The sequence below is a fragment of the Oryctolagus cuniculus genome, chromosome 17 (assembly GCF_051225735.1).
Source record: "Oryctolagus cuniculus isolate XC-2025 breed Fujian yellow rabbit chromosome 17, ASM5122573v1, whole genome shotgun sequence".
In the NCBI taxonomy this organism is placed as follows: domain Eukaryota; kingdom Metazoa; phylum Chordata; class Mammalia; order Lagomorpha; family Leporidae; genus Oryctolagus; species Oryctolagus cuniculus.
This window is the reverse complement of record NC_142883.1, coordinates 46471016-46495009: the sequence shown is the minus strand read 5'-3', so window position 1 is coordinate 46495009 and position 23994 is coordinate 46471016. Positions and strand designations below refer to the sequence as shown.

General features: G+C 45.2%; 1 protein-coding gene across 3 annotated transcripts in view; it reads right to left on the bottom strand.

The window, feature by feature from the left end:
• VPS53 (VPS53 subunit of GARP complex) overlaps positions 1-23994 on the bottom strand; it is a 171904-nt gene that overhangs the window by 111396 nt on the left and 36514 nt on the right. For all 3 annotated transcript variants that reach the window (XM_089317572.1, XM_070061169.2, XM_089317571.1), the window contains one exon: positions 1852-1938. In XM_089317572.1, coding sequence (XP_089173698.1) covers positions 1852-1938 — 87 coding nt within the window. The remainder of the gene's footprint in view (positions 1-1851; positions 1939-23994) is intronic.

Sequence of the window (23994 nt, the reverse complement as noted above, 5' to 3'; positions counted from 1 at the left end):
AGTATTCTACCTTGGCCTCATGTTGAGAGTCCATTCCTGCCCCTTTCCTCCTTGTTCAGGCCCTCACTGCTCTGCACTGGAGCTTTTCAGTCCTAATATCTCCCATCACTCCCTACGCCATAGCCTACGCTTCTCTACACAGTCTGTACTGCTGGTCATTCCCTAAACAAAACCTTTGCTGGCTGGGCAGGCAAGGAGCGCTCAAGTCAAATGTATATGACACCATTCTGCAAACCAAGTAAGAATACTGTTAACCTCAGGGCTGGCACTGTGGCACAGTGGGCTAAGCCTCTGCCTGCAGCACTGGCATTCCATATGGGCTCTGCTTTGTGTCCCGACTGCTCCTCTTCCCATCCAGCTCTCTGCTATAGCCTGGGAAAGCAGTGGAAGATGGCCCAAGTGCTTGGACCCCTGCACCCACAAAGGAGACCGGGAAGAAGCTCCTGGCTCCTGGCTTCAGATCGTCCTAACTGTGGCCATTGCAACCACTGAGGGAGTGAACCAGCAGATGGAAGACCTCTCTCTGTCTTTCTCTCTCTCTAACTCTACCTCTCAAATAAATAAAATCTTAAAAAATAATAATAAATTAACCTCAACTGTGAACGATGGCAGCCAAAAAGGCACAGAATATGCTGTGGCTGGGTTTGGAGTCAGAAAGATCTAGGACTGAATTCCAGCTCTACCACTCACAATCCATGCCCTTGGACAAGTTTCTCAGCCTCACCAGGCTCAGTGTCCTCATCTGTAGAACGGGCAATCATAAAGATAATGACAACAAAATCTAGTTCATAAGGTTGTCATGGGAGCTAATTCAGATCACTTGGACAAGGAACTGGCTTAGTGCTGGGCACACTGCAAAAGCTCAGCAAACATGGTTTCCCTTCATTGCTACCTCTTCTTCCCTTTGGCAAAGCACTGTCCAGGAAAGCAAACTGCTTTAAAACGCGAAGTGCAGTAACTTTACAAGAAGCTCAGTCACACTGTCACTGTACCCCTTTGGCTGGAAGAGGGCACACACACCACAGCTGTAAAACTGGAATCATAAGGATGGCGATAAGTAAGAGACCTGAGTACAATAAACTCTAGCAAAAGATGCACTTGACTCCTGGTGACCATGCTTCAGCGGCCCTGAATGGTATAGAGGGGAGTGCCCCCTTGGGGAAGGACCGCAGATCCAAATCCCCAGCGTGACGTCCAGTGCCCTTCACATGGTGAATTTTCACAACACTGTGGGGTAGGTGCTGTTGTTCTTGTCTTACAGTTGAGGAAACTGGAATTTGGGGGTCTTATGTGACCTACGATTTCAACCCAGGAGCCTCCCACGAAGGAGGAGTGGGTGAACGCTGAATTTGTAGTCAGCAGAGTGCCCCTGTAAGTACACCATTGGGGATCCTGAATTTGTAGAGTGAGAACTTCATCAAAACCACATGTGTGTGTTTCCTGGGTGGAATACATCCCACATCCCAGATGCAGGCCCAGTTTCACAGTGCTACCAAGTTACCAATCACATACCTTAATTGAGAAAATGTGTGATATAAACAAAACCAAGAGAAAGGAATCCAAAATGACCATGAAACTATTTTGGGGGAAGGAAAAAGACCAGCTTTCCTTTCTAAAAGAGGGCTGTAGATGTAGGGCAGCAGGGATGGTGAGTCACTGCTGTCTAGCAGCTCTGCATGAACTGATCTGGAATGGGCTCACAGGGGCTCGGTTTAGAATGTGGGTGAAAGAAGTTGACAGGAAGTGGGAGGAAAAAGCCTATTACTTAGCATGACTGAAGGAGAAGTTAACTTCCTCTTTTGTTTTTTTTTTTTTTAAAAAGGGGGGGGTTACAAAGAAACCTTAACTTACCATTTGCTCTGATTTTTCTGCCTTGTCTTTGATGTCTTTGATTTTGCCAAAGAGCTGCTGAATAGCCTTCTGGGCCTCTTCAAGTGCCTAGAGTAAGAGAAGTAAGTGAAACACAAGCAGCAGTGCAAGCCAGCTCCCGTCACTACAATACAGTCAATTCCAGCCTCCACAGAAAATTACCACAAAGCTCTCTTGATTCACTGTGCCTCCACCAACTATTTTACTACCAAAGTAGTAGAGACCTCCAGAGTCTAGTATTTACGCCGGACTCTTACCGATCAGTATCATACAGTTTTACTTTAACTATTTGTTTACCTTTTTATTTGAAAGGCAGAATGACAGAGATAGAGAAAGATCTTTCATCTGCTGGTTCACTTCTCAAATGCTTGCAACAGCCAGGGCTGGGCCAGGCTGAAACCAGGAGCCAGAAACTTCATTTGGGTCTCCCACATGGGTGGCAGGGGCCCAGGGACATTAGCAGGGAGCTGGAATGGAAGTGGAGCAGCTGCAACTCAAACCAGCACTCTGGTATAGGCTATCAGTGTTGTAAGCAGCAGCTTAATCTGCTATATCACAAGGCCAGGCCCCATAAAGTTTTAATTTAAAAATTGAACTAATTCCCTCCACCTCACTGATTACTACATGTTGGTGATGACAATAAACAGGACATGCACAATTGTGTGTCTGCACAAGTCTATAGGAGACAGAGATGGGCTCTATGTTGGGAACAGGGGAAGCTCTGGATTAGCCTATTGAGCCACGGCGCCGGCCAGAACATGTGTTCTTCAGTGTCCAGCGGCTGAAGACTCCCTATAACTGACTGCTGCTCTGAGTGCCACCCACACCAGTCAGCATTTCACTAACCCCTGCACTCTGTCAATCATTCAGCAGGGCCTTCCTGAACACCTCCCATATATCTTGTATTACTCTAAGCACTGAGAATCCAATGGTAGACAAGATAGCTCCTGGTCACTCTCCCTGTCCTCATGGAACTTACTCTGAGAAGTGGAAGGAGGAGATATTGGAAAAGAAACTAAAGAAAAAAAGAAGAAAATGTCTGAGTGTGTTAGGTACAGAGAAGGAACTGAGCAGAGTGACAAGAATGTGGAAAACAATGGTCAGAGGGTCTCCTGAGACACACTGTATGAACTGGACCCCAGAGGTAGGGAAGACACAGGATTTGTAGATGTAGAGCAGGAGAATTCCAAGTAGACAGAAGAGCAAAAGCAAAGACCCTGAGATCAAAAGACCTTGGTGGTTTGGAGACCAAAAAGAGAGGCAGCAGGTGGTAATGCCATAATCAGAGTAGGAAGTATTCTGGAATATTCAGAGGTAGGCAGGAGCCAGGGCATGGAAGGCCTCAAAGGCCTGGTAAGAAGCATGAGATTCTATGCTAAGTGCAATGAGAAAACATTGCAGGGTCTTAAACAAGGAACTGGAGTATGGTTTATGTGTACAACAGCCCATGCTGGCTGCTATGTGCCAACGGGCTTATACAGAAGAAGGAGTGCAAACACTAGAGAAAGAACTGTTAGGAAGCTGCTGCAGTTGTCTAATGACAGATGGGGAGGTAGCTCTTGGGGATCAGAAACAGTGGGGCAATTTGGGGTTTATACGGAGATGCACCCTTCAGGATTCACTGATGGCCAGGGAAGGCTCGTGGATCACTCCTAGCTTTTGATTTGAAAAGTCAGTGGTGCCAGCACTGTGGAATGGAGGATAAGGCCGCCATCTGCAGTGCCGGAATCCCATGTGGGCACCTGTTCTAGTCCTAGCTGTTCCACTTCCAATTCAGCTCCCTGTTGTGGCCTGGCAAGGCAGTGCAGGATGGCCCAAGTCCTTGGGCCCCTGCACTCATGTGGGAGACCTGGAAAAGGTTCCAGGCTCCTGGCTTCAGATTGGTGCAGCTCTGGCCATTGCAGCCATTTGGGGAGTGGGCCAGCAGATGGGAGATCTCTCTCTCTCTCTCTCTGCCTTTGCCCCTCTGTAACTCTGCCTTTCAAACAAATAAATAAATCTTAAAAAAAAAAAAAAAGGTCAGTGAATGATTCCATTTACGGAGCCAGGAAGACAGGAGAAGGGACAGGTTCAATGGGCAGACATGGTGGTGGTGACCTGGAAATCAACAGTCCATTTTCACGGGCTGGGGCTGTGGAGGCATGGGTTAAGTCACTGCCTGCAACACTGGCATTCCATATGGGTGCCAGTTTGAGATGATGTTTTCTAAACCCATTGGAACTTTCTAAAAACTTTATAAGAAAGCACCATGGAGACCTCTGCAGGCAACTGACCACTAGAAAGGACTGACCTTGGCATGGCTGGCATAGAATTCTGGGATACTGCGTGTGGTATCATGTTATGAAGTGCTAATGGGATGGCAACCACTGTCTTCTAGCCAAATGCCCTAAGAAACAGGAAATTTGGCCAGGAATGCGTACAGGGCCAAGTTCTATCAAGAGATCTAAAGTCTGAAGGAGTCTGTGTGGCACTCCTCAGAGAGGGGGTTCTTAGCCCCTTTTCTCACTTATCACTGATCTGGCTTCTAACCAGGACTGTGCTGAGGGTACCAAGCTTCCCTTCCAGCAAACAAGTAAGACTTGCACACCCTCACATTTCACAGCCTTCAAGAAAGATAAACTGTCTGCCAGATTTTTTTTTTTCAGGCTGGAATACTTTTGCTTGTTATAATCATGTACTAAAGTTGGAGAAATTTAATGTAATTCTTTTTCCAGAGTCAAAAAGGTTCCTCTGAAGTATCCACTCTATCAAGCACATCCATTTTTAACACACACACACACACACACACACTCGTATGTGATCACAAACCTTCTGTAACACAGAGAGAAGAGCATTTTGTATTTGGAAGCATCATAAGACCTACAGAGGGAAACAATCTTATTTTTAAAAAATATTAAAACATTATTACTACATGGTTAATCAGAAAATATGGTGAAAGAAAGATTGTGGTGCTGTCTCTAGACTCTCTTTAAAATAAAATGTGGCTGCTTTTCCATTCCAAGCTATACGTGGATTAAAAACGGAACAAATCTCCCCAAAATGTCTGCTTTCAATCGCCCTGAGTGTCTCCCTCTACCCGGAGTTCCGGAATTGAGCACTGGAGCGTGGCCACAGCCTGCATGGGAGGGTGGCAGTAAGAAGCAGTCACTGGAGTGGCCTTCAGCAGCAACTCAAATTCTGTAACCAGGAGACCACTGAGCTAGCCTAGAAAGCTCGGCAAAACCAAAGGCAGTAGCTGTGTATTTCTGTGCATCACCAACTGTAGCGGTTCCTCTTAATTTTCCTTGCCTCCTGAAGCAGACTCTGAGCAGGCTCACAAAGCCACCCCAGGTCATGTGTGTGGAAGATAAGCAGCAGGGGACCTGGCACAGACTCTGCTGTCTTCTTTCTTTTTTCTCTTTTTGCAGAATTGCTGTCTGCCTCCTGTGTAGATAGAGGGACTCTGATCCAATGGCGGCGCCTTGAGAAGTAGACATCCCCTGTCGTTCTTAAGATGCATGTGATCTTGCAGTTTGCTCTGTGAGAGAGCTATAGTGCCTTCACTCTGTGCGTGTGCAGGCAGCCCTTCAGAGATGTTAAACGGAGATCCCATTTGTGGCTGGTGGAGGAAGGAGGAAAGGCTGTTCGTCTTCAGAACAACTGGTATGGTTTTAGATTGTTCTTTGAAGAAATAAGATGACTGGGAAGAAAACCAGCTTTTCCCACTATTTGGCTACCATTTTTCTTTTCCAATGTTACATTTATCTGCTAGTTCTCTTTTCTTTTATACAGTATGGAAAAGCAACATGTTGTTTAGTTAAAAGCAAGGGATTTTGAATCAGCACACTGGGATTTGACCTTTGGCCTTGCCACTGACTAACATGACCCCTGTCAATCTGCGTAATCTCTAGGAGGCAACCAAAATCAGGTCACCTTTCTCAGAGCTCTTTCTTTTCTTTTTCTTTTTAAGATTTTTATTTATTTGACAGGTAGAGTTACAGACAGTGAGAGAGACAGAGAGACAGAGAGAAAGGTCTTCCTTCCGTTAGTTCGCTCCCCAAATGGCCGCTACGGCCAGCGCTGTGCCAATCCGAAGGCAGGAGCCAAGTGTTTCTTCCTGGTCTCCCATGCGGGTGCAGGGCCCAAGCACTTGGGCCATCCTCCACTGCCTTCCTGGACCACAGCAGAGAGCTAGACCTGAAGAGGAGCAACTGGGATTAGAACTGGTGCCCAAATGGGATGCCAGCGCTGCAGGCGGAGGATTAACCTAGTGCGCCACAGTGCCAGCCCCCTCAGAGCTCTCCTGTTAGGAAGGAACATCGGAGTCAGTAGTATGTATCTTTGGAACTGTGGCCCCAGTGCTCTTCCCTCCTCTTGCACATCTTCTTACTGGATTATTACAGAGTCTGCTGTCCAAAGGGTAGACATGTTCTGGGCTGGGCCAAATCAGAATTATCTTGTAACTTCCCTGAACTAGAACTGGGAAACAGATTTCATCTCATTCTGGTGGTAGGAGCCCCCCGATGTGAGACTGGGTTAAACAGCAGTGAGGTTCCCCCGTGAGGGCAGGAGGCTGGTCTCCAGGTAGAGATGCTGGAGCTGAGACAGAGTTGCTGAGCACTGTTCCAGTCTGCGCCTACAGTAGTTTGACAAACCCAGCTGAGGCATCACTCTAACAATGGCCACACTGTTCAACCTCTCCTTCAAAACAAGACAAAACAGCATCCTTCCTCAAAATCTCCATTTCTGCTTACGGTAGTTTAAGTCAGGATTTTTGTCTTCTGCAACCAAGAGAGTGCTGAGTATATAAAACATCAAACCCATAAAAGGAGCTCTCTATACAGCAACTATGAATATTACTGCCAGATCTCCCAGAGTGCACTGCCTCAGGTGGAGCTATCCTTCTAACAGTCAAAGCTTGCCGACCAATCTTACTGCTTTCTAGGTAAGCTGATGAAGTTCAATATCTGCAGGCACACTCAGAAAAGTGGTTTTCATGTTCAAAATGAAATGCTCTACAGAAAAGTTTAAAAGTTTGGTCCAATCCTTCACTAAAAAGTGAATGCTGGAGCTGGCACTGTGGCACAGCAGGTAAAGCCGCTGCCTGCAGTGCTGGCATCCCATATGGGTGCGGATTAGAGTCCCGGCTGCTCCACTTCTGATCTGGCTCTCTGCTATGGCCTGGGAAAGTAGTAGAAAATGGCCCAAGTCCTTGGACTCCTGCACCTGCGTGGGAGACCTGAAAGAAGCTCTTGGCTCCTGGCTTCGGATTGGCGCAGCTCCGGCCATTATGGCCAATTGGGGAGTGAACCAGCAGATGGAAGACCTTTTTTTCTCTCTGCCTCTCATCTCTCTGTGTAACTGACTTTCAAATAAATAAATCTTTAAAAAAAAAAAAAGGTGAATGCCTACTATGTGTACTCTGCTAGATACTGAAAGAAAAGGATCACTAAACAGGGGACATGTCTTTGAAAGCTTATAAGAAACATAAATAACTGTAAGACAAGAATGATACCAGATGTTTGAATAACGAATCGTTCAGTGTCATTTGGTAAACAAGAGAATTCTCCAGACAGTAGAAACACTGATGAAGGCTACCACATCAGGTAAGTCCCACAAAAAAGCCACTGAAGGTGGACACTTAGTGTTAAGTAGTTTCCATTTACGGAAAGCCCTGCCTTTTGAAACGACTGGCCGCCCTGTCACTACTAAGGGCTGTTGCTATGGAAACAGGGCATCCCGAGCTGAAGCAAAGGAGCCTTAAGAATCCTCCGCAACAGCGACAGTGCATCCTGTTCCCCACACTGATGCCAGACAATAGCAGAGGCTGCAGGACTCTCCCAGCCCCGGATGGCTGCCCACGCACAGCACTGTGCCTCCCTGCATCCTCAAAGACACCAGGCACCTACTGGGTCTGGCAGCCCTGGTCAGAAGCCAGAGGGCACTCAGCAGACGAGAATCATTAGTGTTAATACTAATTCTTTCATAAGAAACCATTCAGAAACCTTGAGGATAAAGGGGCTTTATTTAAAGCACAGACATCTTTCCAAGTGCACAAATCTAAAGAATGTAAGAAGGGAGTAATTCTCACCTTATTTATTAAAATGCTCTGTTCCACATAGGTTACTTTTATTTATGATTTATGCAAACCACATCCACTTAAAATATGAACCAAAGAGCTCATTTTTATTGTTTTTAGGAGACAGGGCTGGGACACAAATTTAGCAGTGTCCAAACAAGACTAAACATTTACATTTTAAAGTTCTGCTTATATCTGTTATCACCCATAACAGAATACGCCAGCCCTGAAATAGCTGGGGGTGGGGGTGCATTCATGCACGGCTTCCTCTGATGAAATGCAACCCTTGAGGAGGTGCACACTGAAAGGAACGACTCCAAATGCCAAAAGAAAAAGAAATGTTTAAGAAAGAGTCTCAACTGCTTTTGCCAAATAAGAGGTACAGAAATTCAATACTTTAGGAAACAGAACATTTCAAGGAACAACTCGTCCAAGTTTAACAAAGGACGACTTCCCACAAACAGCTAAGACTTCCAGTTGCCAAGTTAGAGGCTGCTTAGTTCACCCTCATGCCCTATCTTACTGTGACTTCTAGCTTCAGCCACTTAGTAGTGCTCATCTACATCATGGGTCTTCAGTCAGGGGAAAATGTCCTTCTGTGGTGACTTCTGGATGTCCCTGCAGGGGTTTCTGGAGACACTTCCAGGCACCAAATGCCCTTTGGGCGATGGATCCCTTGGGAGCTCTACGTGGATGACTCTCTCCTCCTATCTCATCTCTTTGGGACCACAGTGGTGCCTATATGTTCAGTTACCCAGGCGTGCACTGTTGTTTTCATTCTTGAGCTCTTTTCTCAGTCCAATTTCTTTATTATGCTAAGGGAGATCCCACTGGTTAATGAGACCATGGTCAATGTCACTGGGTTCCCTTGCAAATCAGTTAACTTTTCAGGTTCTGTAGTGACAAAAAGTAGCTTCCAAATCTGCTTTAAAACTTTTGTCACTGTTTAGAAAAAGAATTTGGGGGGCCATTGTGGCACAGTGGGTTAAGCTACCATCTGCAACACCAGCATCCCATGGGAGTGCTGGTTCAAGGCCAGGCTACTGCACTTCCAATCCAGCTCCCAGCTAATGTGCCTTGGGAAAGCAGGAGAAGATGGCCCAAGTAATTAGGCTTCTGCCATCCACATGGGATGGCGTTCTAGGCTCCTGGCTTCAGCTTGGCCTGGCCCTTGCCATTGTGGCCATTTGGAGAGTGAATCAGCTGATGGAAGATCTCTCTCTCTCTCTCTGTCTCTTGCTCTTTCTGTAACTCTGCCTTTCAAGTAAAAAAGAAGAATAAGAATAATTCTTTAAAAAAAAAGAATAATAAATTTTGTATGTACAAGGATGTAGCCTATCAGGAATCAAAAAATCTGGATGTGTGATTAACTTACTGAATGTGATTTTAGGCAAGTCACAGAATGCCCAAGAGCCTGCTTCTTCATGTATAAAATGAGGAGACCATCATCTACATGGTCTAATTCACATCTCTGTGAGAATCAAGTAAAGTAATATGTGCAACAATGTTTTGTAGAATGGAAGTGAAACATTTATAATGTAATAAAACATTAGCAATATAGATCAAGGCAAAGGACTCAAAATTTATGTTTTACAAAAGCAACTCATGCAAAGCAATGAGTCTCTGCTTACAATGAATCAGTCAAAAAAATGTACTAGTTTTGTAACAGTACATTCTTAATTCTAGTGATCTGGAACACTTCAGGGCTGACAAGTGGTATCTAAATCTGCACACAAGATGCTAATTTAGTATCAGAAATCTACGAAGATCAGAATCTCCCAGCATTAAGTGAAAATAAAGAATAGATTTCTGACTTAACAGAAGCAGCCCTTGGCCTAGGTTATGATACCGGTCTTATCAGAGGAACAAGAATACACCATCCATCCTTACTATTCCCAGATGGCGGAGAACAAGAGAAGTTCAAGAATGACAAGAAGGCAAGGCTTGGTAATTAGGCCTGAGGTGGTGTAAAGACCCCTCAACTCACTTCTCCTGCTTGTTGAAAGACAGTGTTTTGATCATCAGATTTACTTATCAGTAAGTATATCTCCAGAAGAAATGTCTCCCTTCTAATCAAGGGCTGTTTTAGAGTGGCACTAATGGATTTTGCCTACCTTCTGTATTCTAGGTTATCAAACTTAAGAATATCAAAGGAAGCAGATTGGCAGGGAGGGGGCGGGGTGCGGTCAGGCCAGGCCTGCTGGGCTCTGCAAGCTGCAGGTGAGCCTGCATGCTAACCTGAGCCAGTGGCCCAGAGCCAGCCAGCAGGCGCCCCAGAGGCGGCAGCACAAGCAAGGGACCAGTGCACATGCTTGCTCCAGCTGCTGCCATGGCGACAGTGGCCCTAGTCCCCAGACCGGGCAGCGGCGGCCCAGGGCCTACTTTCAGAGTCTCCCTGGGGCTACAGGCGAGGGCCGGGATGCATGGCCATGAGGGCCCTGTGAGGCGCCAAGGAAAGGGTCACTGTGAAGTGTGACCTCAAGGAGCCATGGAAGCGCCTCACCCTGGAGGAGTGGATCCTGGAGCAGCTCACGCGCCTCTACGACTGCTAGGAAGAGGAGATCCCAGAGCTGGAGATTGATGTGGACGAGCTCCTGAACTTGGAGAGGGATGATACCCAGGCTGCCATGTCAGTGAGCTGCTGGTCGACTGTTACATACCCTTTGAGGTCTTTATTTCTGGACTGCTTGACCAGATCCGGGGCACGCAGAAGCTGAGTGCACCCCAGAAGTAAAGGTCCCTGACCCGGAAGAATGGTGACTCCCACAGGACAATCATTGCCCCTGGCCTCGTAGCAACAGCAATACCGGGGACCTTGTAGCCAGGCCTCCTGCCGGAGGGGCTTCTTCCCAACCACTTTGTTTCCCATTTTTAGAGTTCTCTTATTGTTATTCAGTGGATGGGACTTTTTGTGCTTTTATACTGACTTCGCGGTGCAGGCCCTTTAATAAAGCTAGGGTATGCTTCTGGTGCAGAAAAAAAAAAAAATATGGAAGGACACGTGTATATTGAGAGTCCACGATACAATGTGAAAACAGAAATTAGACTTTGTGGCATGTAAGGCAATACCACATGGAGCAAAATCAGTTTCTAATTTTTTAATTTTTAATTTAATTTCTTAATTTTTAATTTTTTTTTTTTTTTGACAGGCAGAGTGGACAGTGAGAGAGAGAGAGAGACAGAGAGAAAGGTCTTCCTTTGCCGTTGGTTCACCCTCCAATGGCCGCCGCGGCCGGCGCACCGCGCTGATCCAATGGCAGGAGCCAGGAGCCAGGTGCTTTTCCTGATCTCCCATGGGGTGCAGGGGCCAAGCACCTGGGCCATCCTCCACTGCACTCCCTGGCCACAGCAGAGGGCTGGCCTGGAAGAGGGGCAACCGGGACAGAATCTGGTGCCCCGACCGGGACTAGAACCCGGTGTGCCGGCGCCGCTAGGCGGAGGATTAGCCTATTGAGCCGCGGCGCCGGCCAAAATCAGTTTCTGGTATATTCAAGACTTTAATCTAGATAACTACAGAACACCAAACTGAAACACACTGAAAAAGTACTATCTCTGGTTTGACAAAATTAATCTCCTTCTCAGAGTCCAAATTAGAGCAGAGGAAATTTTCAGCTACATTACAGATTCCTGAAAATATAGATTTAAAACTGGAAATGCTGACAGAACAACCACAGCACTGAGTCTGGGCTATTCCAAATACTGCACCTCCACAAATGAAGGTGGGAAGAGGGAGAGGAGGTCAAGTTCTCACACACAGAGTTTCGGCTTCCTATCCATTGTTCAGACACATCTGAATGACTTCTTGTATGAAGGACCTGAAACCCAGAAAGCCCTGCTCTGTCAGCAGTAACACTGCCATTTTTCTAATGCACACCCACACACCCAGGATGGAATCTTCCTTACAAAATCTCTAACTACAAGCAGCCAAAAGCAAGAGGAGTTGGGGAAGAGCCAGAGCAGCTACCGTAGTCATGAATGGCATTTTCCTCTTTGGAGGCAGAAATTTTAGTCTACACTTGTGACTGCTTAAATTTAATGAGGAAACAGGTAGATGGCAAAAGTTATACTTAACTTTCCTTTCTTGGTTCCCAGAGAGTGCCAACTTTTGTGGCAATGCCTCAGAAGAATAATAAACCTCAGTGTTCCTTTTTGGCGTGCTATTTTCCTAAAACTATTTTCAATAATCATGTTACAGACAAGTGGGACTTGTGTTTCTAAGTTCAGGAAGGAAACAGTACAACTGGTGGACTTGCTAACTAAATAAAAGAAAAAAAGGGGTGCCGGATTCTGTCCTGGTTGCCCCTCTTCCAGGCCAGCTCTCTGCTGTGGCCAGGGAGTGCAGTGGAGGATGGCTCAAGTACTTGGGCCCTGCACCCGCATGGGAGACCAGGAGAAGCACCTGGCTCCTGCCTTCGGATCAGCGCAGCGCGCCAGCCATGGCGGCCATTGGAGGGTGAACCAATGGCAAAAAGGAAGACCTTTCTCTCTGTCTCTCTCTCTCTCACTGTCCACGCTGCCTGTCAAAAAAAAAAAAAAAAACAAAAAAACAAAAAAACAAAAAAACCAGGGTGGTTTTATTCTTATTAGGGGAGAGTATCTCTATTATAAGATACTGAATACAAAAGCTTAAAATGCTAGAGCTAGGGGCTGGCGCTGTGACACAGTGGGTTAAAGCCATGGCCTGAAGTGCCGGCAACCCATATGGATGCCAGTTCTAGCCCTGGCCGCTCTACTTTCAATCCAGTATTCCGGCTAATGTGCCTGGGAAAGCAGCAAAGGATAGTCTAGGTCCTTGGGCCCCTGCACCCACGTAGGAGACCCAGAATCTCCTGGCTCCTGGCTTCGGATGGGCTCAACTCCAGCTGTTGCAGCCATTTGGGGAGTGAACCAGCAGATGGAAGACCTCTCTTTCTATCTCTACCTCTTTTTGTAACTCTTTCAAATAAATAAAATAAATCTTAAAAAAAAAAAAAAAAAAAGGATGCTAGAGCTAATCTGAAACCCATAGTCTGGATTAAATGAAGACAAAAACAGGAAGTATGCTTGTATTAATGTATTCTGTGTCTAATGGAAAAAAATCTATTAAAGTTCAGAATATGGAAAAAAGTGTCCCAAGAAATTAAATTCTGAAATGATTAAAAATTGCCACATCATCCAGCAATTCCACTCCCCAGGTATTCACTGAAAGGCATTGAGAGCAGCGACTTAAACAGATACGTACATGCCAATGTACACTGCAGAACTGTTTACAATAGCCAAAAAGTGCAAACAACCCAAGAGTCCATGAACAAATGGATGTATAAACAAAATGTAGTATTTTCTATGCAATGAAATACTATTCAGCCATAAAGAGGAATGAAGTTCTGACACATGCTACAACATGAATGAATCTGAAGACATTCTATGTGAAAATGTCAGCTACTAAAGGTCAATGTTGTTGGACTCCACTTACAAGAAGGACCTAGAATAGGCAATTTCATAAAGAGAAAAAGTAAATTAAAGGCTACAGAAAGCTAGCGAGGTAGAAGGAGGACTTATTGCTTGGTGACTTCAGAATTCCTATCTGAGATGACAAGTAAGTTTTGGAATAGAAGCATTGATGGTTGTTAAGTGCCGCTGGACACTTAAAATGGTTAAAATCATAAATTGTATGTTATATATATATATACACATATATATAAATTATATATATATATATATAATTTATTTTATTTGAAAGTCAGAGTTACAGAGAAGCAGAGGCAGAGAGAGAGAGGTCTTCCATCAATGGTTTACTCCCCAGATGGTTGCAACTGGCAGAACTGTGCCAATCCAAAGCCAAGAGCCAAGAGCTTCCTCAGGGTCTCCCACAGGAGTCCAAGGACTTGGGTCATCCTCTACTGCCTTCCCAGGCCAGAGCAGAGAGCTGGATCAAAAGTGGAGCACCAGGGACTCAAACTGGTGCCCATACAGTAAAACAGCACTATAATCAGCGGCTTTACCTACAGCCACAGCTTTACCTAAGCCACAGCACCAGCCCCTTTATATATTTTTAAGATTAATAATGCCAGCACCCCAAGTTCTAGTCGCAGTTGGGGCACCAGATTCTGTCCTGGTTGCTCCTCTTTTAGTCCAGCTCTCTGCTGTGGCCCAGGAAGGCAGTGGAGGATGGCCCAAGTTCTTGGGCCCTGCACTCGCATGGGAAACCAGGAGGAACACCTGGCTCCTGGCTTTGGATCGGCGCAGCACTCCGGCCGTAGCGGCCATTTAGGGGGGTGAACCAACGGACAAATGGAAGACACCTTTCTCTCTGTCTCTGTCTAACTCTGCTTGTCAAAAAAAAAAAAAAAGATTAATAATGTGATCTATCAAAAACCATTGAATAGTATACTTTAAACACATGTATTGTATGTGAACTAGAGTTTAAAAAAGCTGTTAAAAATGTAGCAATATAACCTATGTGAGAGACCTAGATGGAGTTCCAGGCTCCCAGATTTAGTCTGGCCCAGGTTTGACCATTGCAGCCATTTGGGGAATAACCAATGAATGGAACACCTCTCTCTCTGCTACCCTGCCTTTCAAACAAATAAATCAATAAATCTTTTTAAAAATATATAGCAATAGGGGCCAGCACCATGGCGTAGCATGTAAAGCTGCTGTCTGCAGTGCTGGCATCCCATATGGGTGCCGGTTCAAGTCCTGACTGTTCCCCTTCCGATCCAGCTCTTGGACATTACAGTATGAGTTTATGTGGTTATTTTTACAGACACATGCCATTGTTGGAAATTAAAACTAAGAATTTTTAGAAAATCGGGGTGGGTGTTGTGGTACAGTGGGTAAGCCATTACTCGGAATGCCCAAATCCCATTTCAGAGTGCTAAGTTCAAGTCCTGGCTTTACTTTCCACCCAGCTTTCTGTTAATGCACAGCACAGGAGGCAGCAAGTGATGGCTCTAATACTTGGGTCCCTGCCACTCACCTGGGAAACTCAAATGGAGTTTTAAAAAATCACCTTTCCGGGCTGGCACTGTGGCATAAGTGAGTGAAACTGTCGCCTGCAGTGCCGACATCCCATATGGGAACCGGTTTGAGTCCCAGCTTCTCCACTTCCAATCCAGCTCTCTGCTGTGGCCTGGGAAAGCAGTAGAGGATGGCCCAAGCCCTTGGGCCCCTGCACTCATGTGGGAGACCTGGAGGAGGCTCCTGGCTCCAGATCAGTGCAGCTCCGGCCTTTGCGGCCAACTGGGGAGAGAACCAGTGGATGGATGACCTCTCTTTCTCTGCCTCTGCCTCTCCTTCTCTTTGTGTGCAACTCTGACTTTCAAATAAATAAACAAATCTTTCAAAAAAATCACCTTTCTTGGGGCCAGCGCCATGGCATAGCAGGTAAAGCTGCCACCTGCAGTGCTGGCATCCCATATGAGCACCGGTTCAAGTCCTGGTTGCTCTACTTCTGATTGAGCTTTCTGCTATGGCCTGGGAAAGCAGTGGGAGATGGCCCAAGTCCCTGGGCCCCTGTACCCACATGGAAGACCCAGAGGAAGCTCCTGGTTTCAGATTGGCTCAGCTCTGGCTGTTACAGCCAATTGCGGAGTGAACTAGCGGATGGAAGACTTCTCTCCTTCTGCCACTCCTTCTCTCTCTGCATAACTCTGACTTTCAAATAAATAAATCTCTTTATTTAAAAAAAAAATCACCTTTCTTTAATTGATCAAAGTTGAAGACAATCAAGCATCCTGAAGTTCAAGAATGGTCATGCTCCCCCAAGAAAGAGAGGCCACCGGACTGTCTCACATGTGGCAGAACACAGGAGGAAGATGGGGATGCCACACTGCAGACACGAATGAATCAACTACAATTTTTAGCAAATACTAAAGGCCACATGTAGGTTAGTACGATAGTATATAACCCTTCTTGGAATGATATGCACAGGGCAGTTTGTATCTGCTCTTAGGCTCCTTCTCAGGACCTCTACTGATACTCACAAGAAAAATTGGAGCATTCTCTCCTCTTATACACAAAATACTTGAAAATCAATTAAAATCATAAGACTCTACTGCTAGAAACAGAGAGAGGGAGAGAGAGAGAGCCCATTGTCAAGAGACAAAGGAGAAGAATCATATATCTGAACTAACAGGGTGTAGAGGAGGAGATTAAAAAATAATGATGAGGGGCCAGTATTGTTCATAGCAGATTAAGCCACCACCTGCCATGCCAGCATCCCCTATGGGAGAGTTCCATCTGCTCCACCTCCAATCCAGCTCCTTACTAATATGCCTGGGAAAGCAGCAACAGATGGCCTTGGCTTCAGTCTGGCCCAGATCAGGTTATTATGGCCATGTGGGGAGTGAACCAGCAGATGAAGATCTCTCTCTCCCTCTCTGCATAACTCTGCCAATTAAATAAAATAAATAAATCTTTTTTAAAAATGAATAAAGCATTACAAACAATCTAAAGGAAAAGGTGTTCAATGCATGTGAACAGATGGGGAATTACAGCAGAGGGCTAGAAATTACAAGAGTCAAATAGAAATGTTAGAAAAAGAACATGGTGTCAGAGCTGAGGAGTTCCTTCAGCTGACTCATCACATTTTACACAGCAAAAAAAAGAATTTGTCAATATAAAGTAAACTCAAACACAAAGAAGGGGAAAAAGAGAGAATCCCACAGCTACAGGATAGTTTGAAATGGTCCAATACAATGGAATTGTAGGTGCAGGAGAGAGAACAGAACAGAAATAATGTGGTTGAGAAATAAGGAAAATAAATAACAAAAGACATTAAACCACAGGTCAAAAAATACAGAGACTCCAAGCAGGGAAACTTGAAAAATAGAAGAAGCCATCAGACACTAGCTCCATCTTAGTGAAACTACTGAAAACAAGATGAAACATAAGGAAAATCTTGTTATCTATCTTTGTTTCTCAAATGAAAGAATGAACCTGAAAAATTAAAAACAATAGGATTAAATTAAAAAGATCTTTTTAAAAATTACTCTTGGCCAACGTGGTGGTACAGTAGGTTAATCCTCCGCCTGTGGTGCCAGCACCCCATATGGGTGCTGGTTCTAGTCCCAGCTGTTCCTCTTCCAATCCAGCTCTCTGCTGCTGGGACAGCAGTAGAGATGGCCCAAGTCCTTGGACCCCTGCACCTGTGTGGGAGACTGGGAGAAAGCACCTGGCTCCTGGCTTCGGATCAGCACAGCTCCGCCATTGTAGCCATTTGGGGAGTGAACCAACGGAAGGTAGACCTTTCTCTCCGTCTCTCCCTCTCACTGTCTGTAACTCTACCTCTCAAATAAATAAATAAAATCTTAAAAAAAAAATACTCTTAATTAAAGTTAAAAATCAAGGGATGGGGGTTTTAATGGCACAGCAGGTTAAGTTGCCACTTGGGACTCCTGCATCCCATATTAGAATGTATAGGATCAAGTACCACTTCTACCTCCACCTCTGCTTTTTTTTTTTTTTAACCTTAAGATTTACTTACTTATTTGAGAGGTAGAGTTATAGACAGAGAGAGAGAGAGAGACAGAGGAAGATATCCTCAATTCGCTGGTTCACTCTCCAAATGGCTACAACAACCGGGACTGAGCCAGGCTGAAGCCAGGAGACAGGAGCTTCTTCCAGGTCTTCCACATGGGTACAGAGGCCTAAGCACTTTGGCCATCCTCCATTGCTTTCCCAGGCATATTAGCAGGGAGCTGGATCAGGAGTGGAGCAGCTGGGACTTGAATCAGTGCCCATATGGGATTTTGGTGCTTCAGGCCACAGCTTTAACCTACTGGGCCACAAAGCCAGCTCCACCACCTCCGCTTCTGATCCAGCTTCCTGCCAGTGTGCATGAGAGGCAGCACGGGATGGCTCAAATACTTGAGTCCCTAACACACATGTAGGAGACCCAGATGGAGCTCCTGGCTCCTAGCTTTGGCCTGGCCTAGGCCTGGCTGTTACAGACACTTAGGTAATGAATCAGTGGATGAAAGCTTTTTTTCTCTGTTTCTAACTCTGTCTCTCTCTGTCACTCTGCCTTTCCGATAAATAAAAATGAATAAACAAACATTTTTTAAAAGTTAATTGTCTTGCCGGCGCCGCGGCTCACTAGGCTAATCCTCCGCCTGCGGCGCCGGCACACCGGGTTCTAGTCCCGGTCGGGGCACCGGATTCTGTCCCGGTTGCCCCTCTTCCAGGCCAGCTCTCTGCTATGGCCCGGGAGTGCAGTGGAGGATGGCCCAAGTGCTTGGGCCCTGCACCCCATGGGAGACCAGGAGAAGCACCTGGCTCCTGCCATCGGATCAGCGCGGTGCACCGGCCGCAGTGCCATTGGAGGGCGAACCAACGGCAAAGGAAGACCTTTCTCTCTGTCTCTCTCTCTCACTGTCCACTCTGCCTGTCAAAAAAAGAAAAAAAAAAAAAAAGTTAATTGTCTTTAGTAAAAATAGTTAACTATGTATTACAGGATTTATAACATGTAAAGCAAGACAATATTATATACATACACATAGTACATGCTATAATACTTACTGAAACAAAGGATAGGAGGAAAACAGCATTACCTATAATCTCAAATTCCAAAATTGGCACAAACCAAAGATTCTGTCCTTGTGTCGAGGATGCACCTTCCTGCCTCTGGAATGATGCTGCACCTGCACTGCACCCTGGCAAATGGCTACCACAGGTTAGATACCAGCACCTCTGATGCAACAGCAGGTATTCTGGACCACGAGTGGGCTGTACTACAATGTCCGTTCTCTGAGAACAGCACACCAAGGGCAGTAAGGAGGCTCTAATACACAAACCAGAGCAAGTAAACCTAGAGCTGCTGTAACACAGAGCAGTAGCGATGGACAGGAGTGGCAGTGATGGAAAAGCCACAGGAACCCGACAAATGCCTGGATGTACAGAATCAGGAACACTAATATTCCAACAGGTTAGATCACAATCAGTAGCAGCAACATCACTGCTATTTGCTAAAAAGCAGTGAGCTTGATAATGTGCTGGGTATTTTCAAATGGCTTACCTCTAATCTCTACCACCCTGAGCTAGGTATTACTATCTCCGCATCACAGAAGGAGAACCTGGGGTTTGGAAAAGTAGCTTGTTCAAGGTCACATAGATAGACAACAAACTTTAAATTCAAAGCTCGGGGCCGGCACTGTGGCACAGTAGGTTAATCCTCCGCCTGTGGTGCCAGCATCCCATATGGGTGCTGGTTCTAGTCCCGGCTGTTCCTCTTCCAATCCAGCTCTCTTCTGTGGCCTGGGAAAGCAGTAGAAGATGGCCCAAGCCCTTGGGCCCCTGCACCCACGTGGGAGATCGGGAAGAAGCTCCTGGCTCCTGGCTTTGGATTGGCGCAGCTCCGACCGTTGCAGTCACTGGGGAGTAAACCAGTGGACGGAAGACCTTTCTCTCTGTTTCTCCCTCTCACTGTCTGTAACTACCTCTCAAATAAATAAATAAATAAAATCTTATAAAAAAATCCAAAGCTCAAGTTTTGGGGTCTGTGTTGTGGCATAGCAGGTAAAGTTGCCACCTGCAACAATGGCACCCCATATGAGCTGGATTTGAGCTCTGGCTTTTCCATTTTCAGTCCAGCTCCCTATTAATGGCCTGGCAAAAGCAGCAGAAGATGGTCCAAGTGTTTGGGCCCCTACCACCCATGTGGGAGACCCAGATAAAGCTCCTGGTCCCTGGCTTTGGCTACTTGGGGAATGAACCAGAGGATAGAAGATCACACACTCTCTCTCTGCTTCTCACTCTCTCTGTAACTCTCAAATAAATAAACACACTTAAAAAAAAAAAAGCTCATTTTTGTTTTCACTTGACCAGGCTGCTATCCAATGTTACATTAGTGACAATGTCCAATTACTCCCATCCCTAGAGAATTCAAATAAAATGCTCAGTCCTTTATTGTACACAGAGGAGTTAAAATAGCTGCTGGACTCCTTATCTAAAAATGGGGAATTTTAGATGAAACTGAGAAAAATTTGGAATCACACCACAAATATGTCACTCTGTCAAAAAGATACTATCAAAGTTCCTATGCAATAAACAGAATGAAGCATGGCAGACAGACTAAGCCCAGTCATACTGCACTGAGAAACAATGGACATTCAGGAGACCTTGCCTCAACCACGGTCAGTAGTGCTCTCAAAGCAGGCAAAACTGAACATTCACTTGGATTCAATTCCTCAAGTAAAGGAAAGCCAACCTTGACCTCTGCACCAGAGGAAAGACAGCCTGACTGGGGAATGATGGAGAGCCCAAACAAAACTTGGGAAACGGAGCCCTAGCAGGGGATGTATTGGCTGTACTCCTGGGTCCTGTCCAGACTTTAACAATTTCTTAAGTTTAGTGTTGTCTGTGGCATTCTGAAAATCTTAAAAAAAATTAAAAAATAAAAAATGTCCATCTATTTTCACTATTAATGGGAAAAATTAAGGCTCTACTTGAAAAAGCCCAGTTATTTTAGATTTAATATGTTTTAGTAAGAGGAAACAAGTGGCAATTACCATTTTTTCCTAAACTATTTAAGGTCCTTTTAATAGTAATTTATTTTCTTCAACTTTTACCAGTCAGTGGATTTCATTTCCTTCCAAGAAAAGAGAAAGGATAAATTCAAAATGATACAAACCCTCCTGCTAGAGAAATGACAACGACAAATTCATATTCTCACAAAATGAAGATCAATGCTATGTCATGAAGTCTTCACCAGCTTCCTGGTTTAGAGTCTTGGAGAGCCCAATTATTTCTGTTCTAAAGCTTCAAATAGGTGGCATGCTAATTTTGAGTGAAAACTAGGAAGTCGAACATGCTTTGCTGATTTGGTTAGTATTTTTTATGATATTTCCATGCACAGTAAAGAAGACAAGTACTGGCTGGCGCTGCAGCTCAATAGGCTAATCCTCCGCCTGCGGCGGCGGCACACCGGGTTCTAGTCCCAGTTGGGGCGCCAGATTCTGTCCTGGTCACCCCTCTACCAGGCCAGCTCTCTGCTATGGCCCGGGAGTGCAGTGGAGGATGGCCCAAGTCCTTGGGCCCTGCACCCCATGGGAGACCAGGAGAAGCACCTGGCTCCTGGCTTCGGATGAGTGTGATGCGCCAGCTGCGGTGCGCCGGCCATGGTGGCCATTGGAGGGTGAACCAATGGCAAAAGGAAGACCTTTCTCTCTGTCTTTCTCTCTCTCCCTGTCCTCTCTGCCTGTCAAAAAAAAAAAAAAAAAAAAAAAAGGCAAGTACTTTTGGCTTCCTTTTTTGGGGGAAATCAAGACATGGAGAGGTGAAGAAATATGACCCTGGATGACAGCTGGGGTCAAGGGTTTTCTGGATCTGGCACTTTGTACCAAAAAGAGGATGAGAAGAACAGGAAGCCTCCAATGACCTGACACACAGCTGCAAATCCACTGCACTCTGATTTTCCATCGACAACTTGAATGAAGACAGAGAAGACAAGTCTGACAAATCTGCCTCTGACAAAATGATGAGGGCATCAAGATTCTGAAAGGTCTCAACAGGCTGAAACAATCACATAAAGCTAGCAAGATGAAATTAAGGTTGAGACACATAAAGTCTGGCATGTAATTTCAAAGAATCTCTTGCACAAATAGAGGAGGAGAAAGTTTAAATGAAGTTCATATGAAAAAAGACCTGAGGCAGTAGAGCAAACTGTTGGCCCACAGATGTGTTTTGTTTGGCCTTTGCAGTGTTTGTGAAAAATACAAAGCCAACAGTTAAAAACTGGGAGAGTCACACAAAAATCTGGATTTCTGGATTCTCTTGAAAAACTGATAGATCTGTCAACTCCAGGTCTGCATTCAAACATGACAATAACTGGTGAAACCCGATTTGTGGCTGTCCTCTTTAGAGAACACTCTCTCTCAATGGATGCCTATGGATGCATATCAGGGTACTTAAGATACCTGCTTACTTCCTTAACTCTGGGGGCATCTGTTTGCAGCTCTGGACTTGGGGATTTTTTCAGGTGATTGCCAACTCAGTAGAAGCCAATGATGTGACACGGCTCACAAAAATTTCACCAAATCCAAGGTGATGGAAGAACAATGTCTTAAACAGAGGTCCTTAACTTTTGCAGTCTCAGACTCCTTACAGAATCTAGAAAAATCAGGAGTCTTTTTTTCCAGAAATGTGTATCCATATAAAAATCTACAATTAATTTCAGGGAGGCTCAGTAAACCCCTGGTTCCCAAGTTTATGACTCCAGTCCATACCAAAGAGGTAAACAGTTCAGCACGGTGTGCACACAAAGATATCTACTGGGAACCACATTTCAGAGGGATGCTGACAAACTGCTGACCAGACAAGGCAACCAAAATGACAAAAGGGTCTGGAAACTACATCAGAAAGGTGAAGAAACTTAGAATGGTCAGCCTGGAAGAAAACACTTAGAAAGGAACATAATGCTCATTTTAAATTTCAGAAGCTGTAATAAGGAAAAGGGATTAGGCTTACACTGTCCACTTGGCAGAAGTAAAATCAGTCAGAAATTACAATGAGGTCAAAGTTACTATTTCAGTAAGTCTAAGGAAGAAGTTTCTTCCTATCACAGTTATACAAAACTCGATCAGTTTGTCCCGCGGACCAATCAAGTAGTGAGAATGAAAGGTCAGAGATGTTACACAAAGGATTCCTGAACTGGGTGGAAGGCTGTATTACACTTATCTAAAGCTTTTTACAATTCAGAGTTTTGAGGAGCAGAGCTGGAAAGGGCAATAGTAATTCTCTTCTTCTCCCAAACTTTCATCTTGCTCTGATCAAAAAAATAGCTACACTGCAACCAGGTTCCACCTAAGAGACAGAAACCCAACGGCCAACCTTCTTTTGGTGATTCAGTGACTTAACTGGGAATTGGTCAAGGTTTGGTCACCCTCGAAAATTCACACGTCAGTATTTTCTTCCTCTAACTTGCTCCCCTGTTTTCCTCTTTCTACCTTCCTTCAATCTGTCCATTTTAATTCATTGGAAGGCTGCATAATTTTGTAGCCTATCAGATGATGCGCTTGTTAAACTAAATTCATCTACAAAGTTTCAAAAAAGTGGGCATTTAATTAAAAGTTTTGACTGATGACTTCAGCAGATAAACATGGGGAGGACTCAGTGCCCACTGACTTTGCAAGAGCATCACAACCTGGTGGGAAGGGCCGCAGTCTAGAACAATTCAAGCTGGTCCACCCAGGAGGTGGCCAACAATTCTAGACTCTCCAAAATGTCCCACAGAGTACTAAGCCAGCAACTAGTCTCTCAGAAATTTCAAGAAACAGCTTTACTATGCCTTCAACTTCAGAATCGTTCTCTGTCCCCCAAATAAGTTTGAGTCAGAAACACCACTTTCCAACAAGAGTTTTTCTGCTAAAAATGTCTCTTAAGATACACTGAATGTGGAGTAAAAACTTTCCTCTTGGGGCCGGCGCTGTGGTGTAGCGGGTAAAGTCACTGCTTTTGGTGCTGGCATCCCATATGGGCGCTGGTTTGAGACCCTGGCTGCTCCACTTATGTTCCACCTCTCTGCTATGGCCCTGGGAAAGCAGTGGAAGATGGCCCAAGTGTTTGGGCCCCTGCACCTGCGTGGGAGACCTGGAGGAACAGCTCTAACGGTTGTGGCCATTTAGGGAGTGAACCAGTGGATGGAAGACCTCTCTCTCTCTCTCTGCCTCTCCTTCTCTCTCTCTGTGAAACTTTGACTTTCAAATAAATAAATAAATCCTTAATTAAAAAAAAAAAAAAACCTTTCCTCTTAACTACGCAGGTTGAAAAGCACACCTGTTTGGGTTGAACATGACTGAGATTAAACTCATGAAAGGAAAGCTTCCCTCTGTCCACATCGCCAGTCTCCTCCTGAGTGCTCCTCAGAAGCTCAGGAAACAAGTTCTGAAAGAAAACTTTCCCTGTGTTCCAAGGAAGAGGGAAACATGGGGCCTCTTGACCTATAAAACTCAATATTTTGGAACATCCATAATTCTCCCAAGTCTGTGCCAGTCAAATAGAGACTCCCTTCAGCAAACCACCAGCCAGCCAGGGCTGGAGAGTAAAGCTTTCATCCCTCAGAGCTGACAAGGACAGGACCCAAAAGCTCC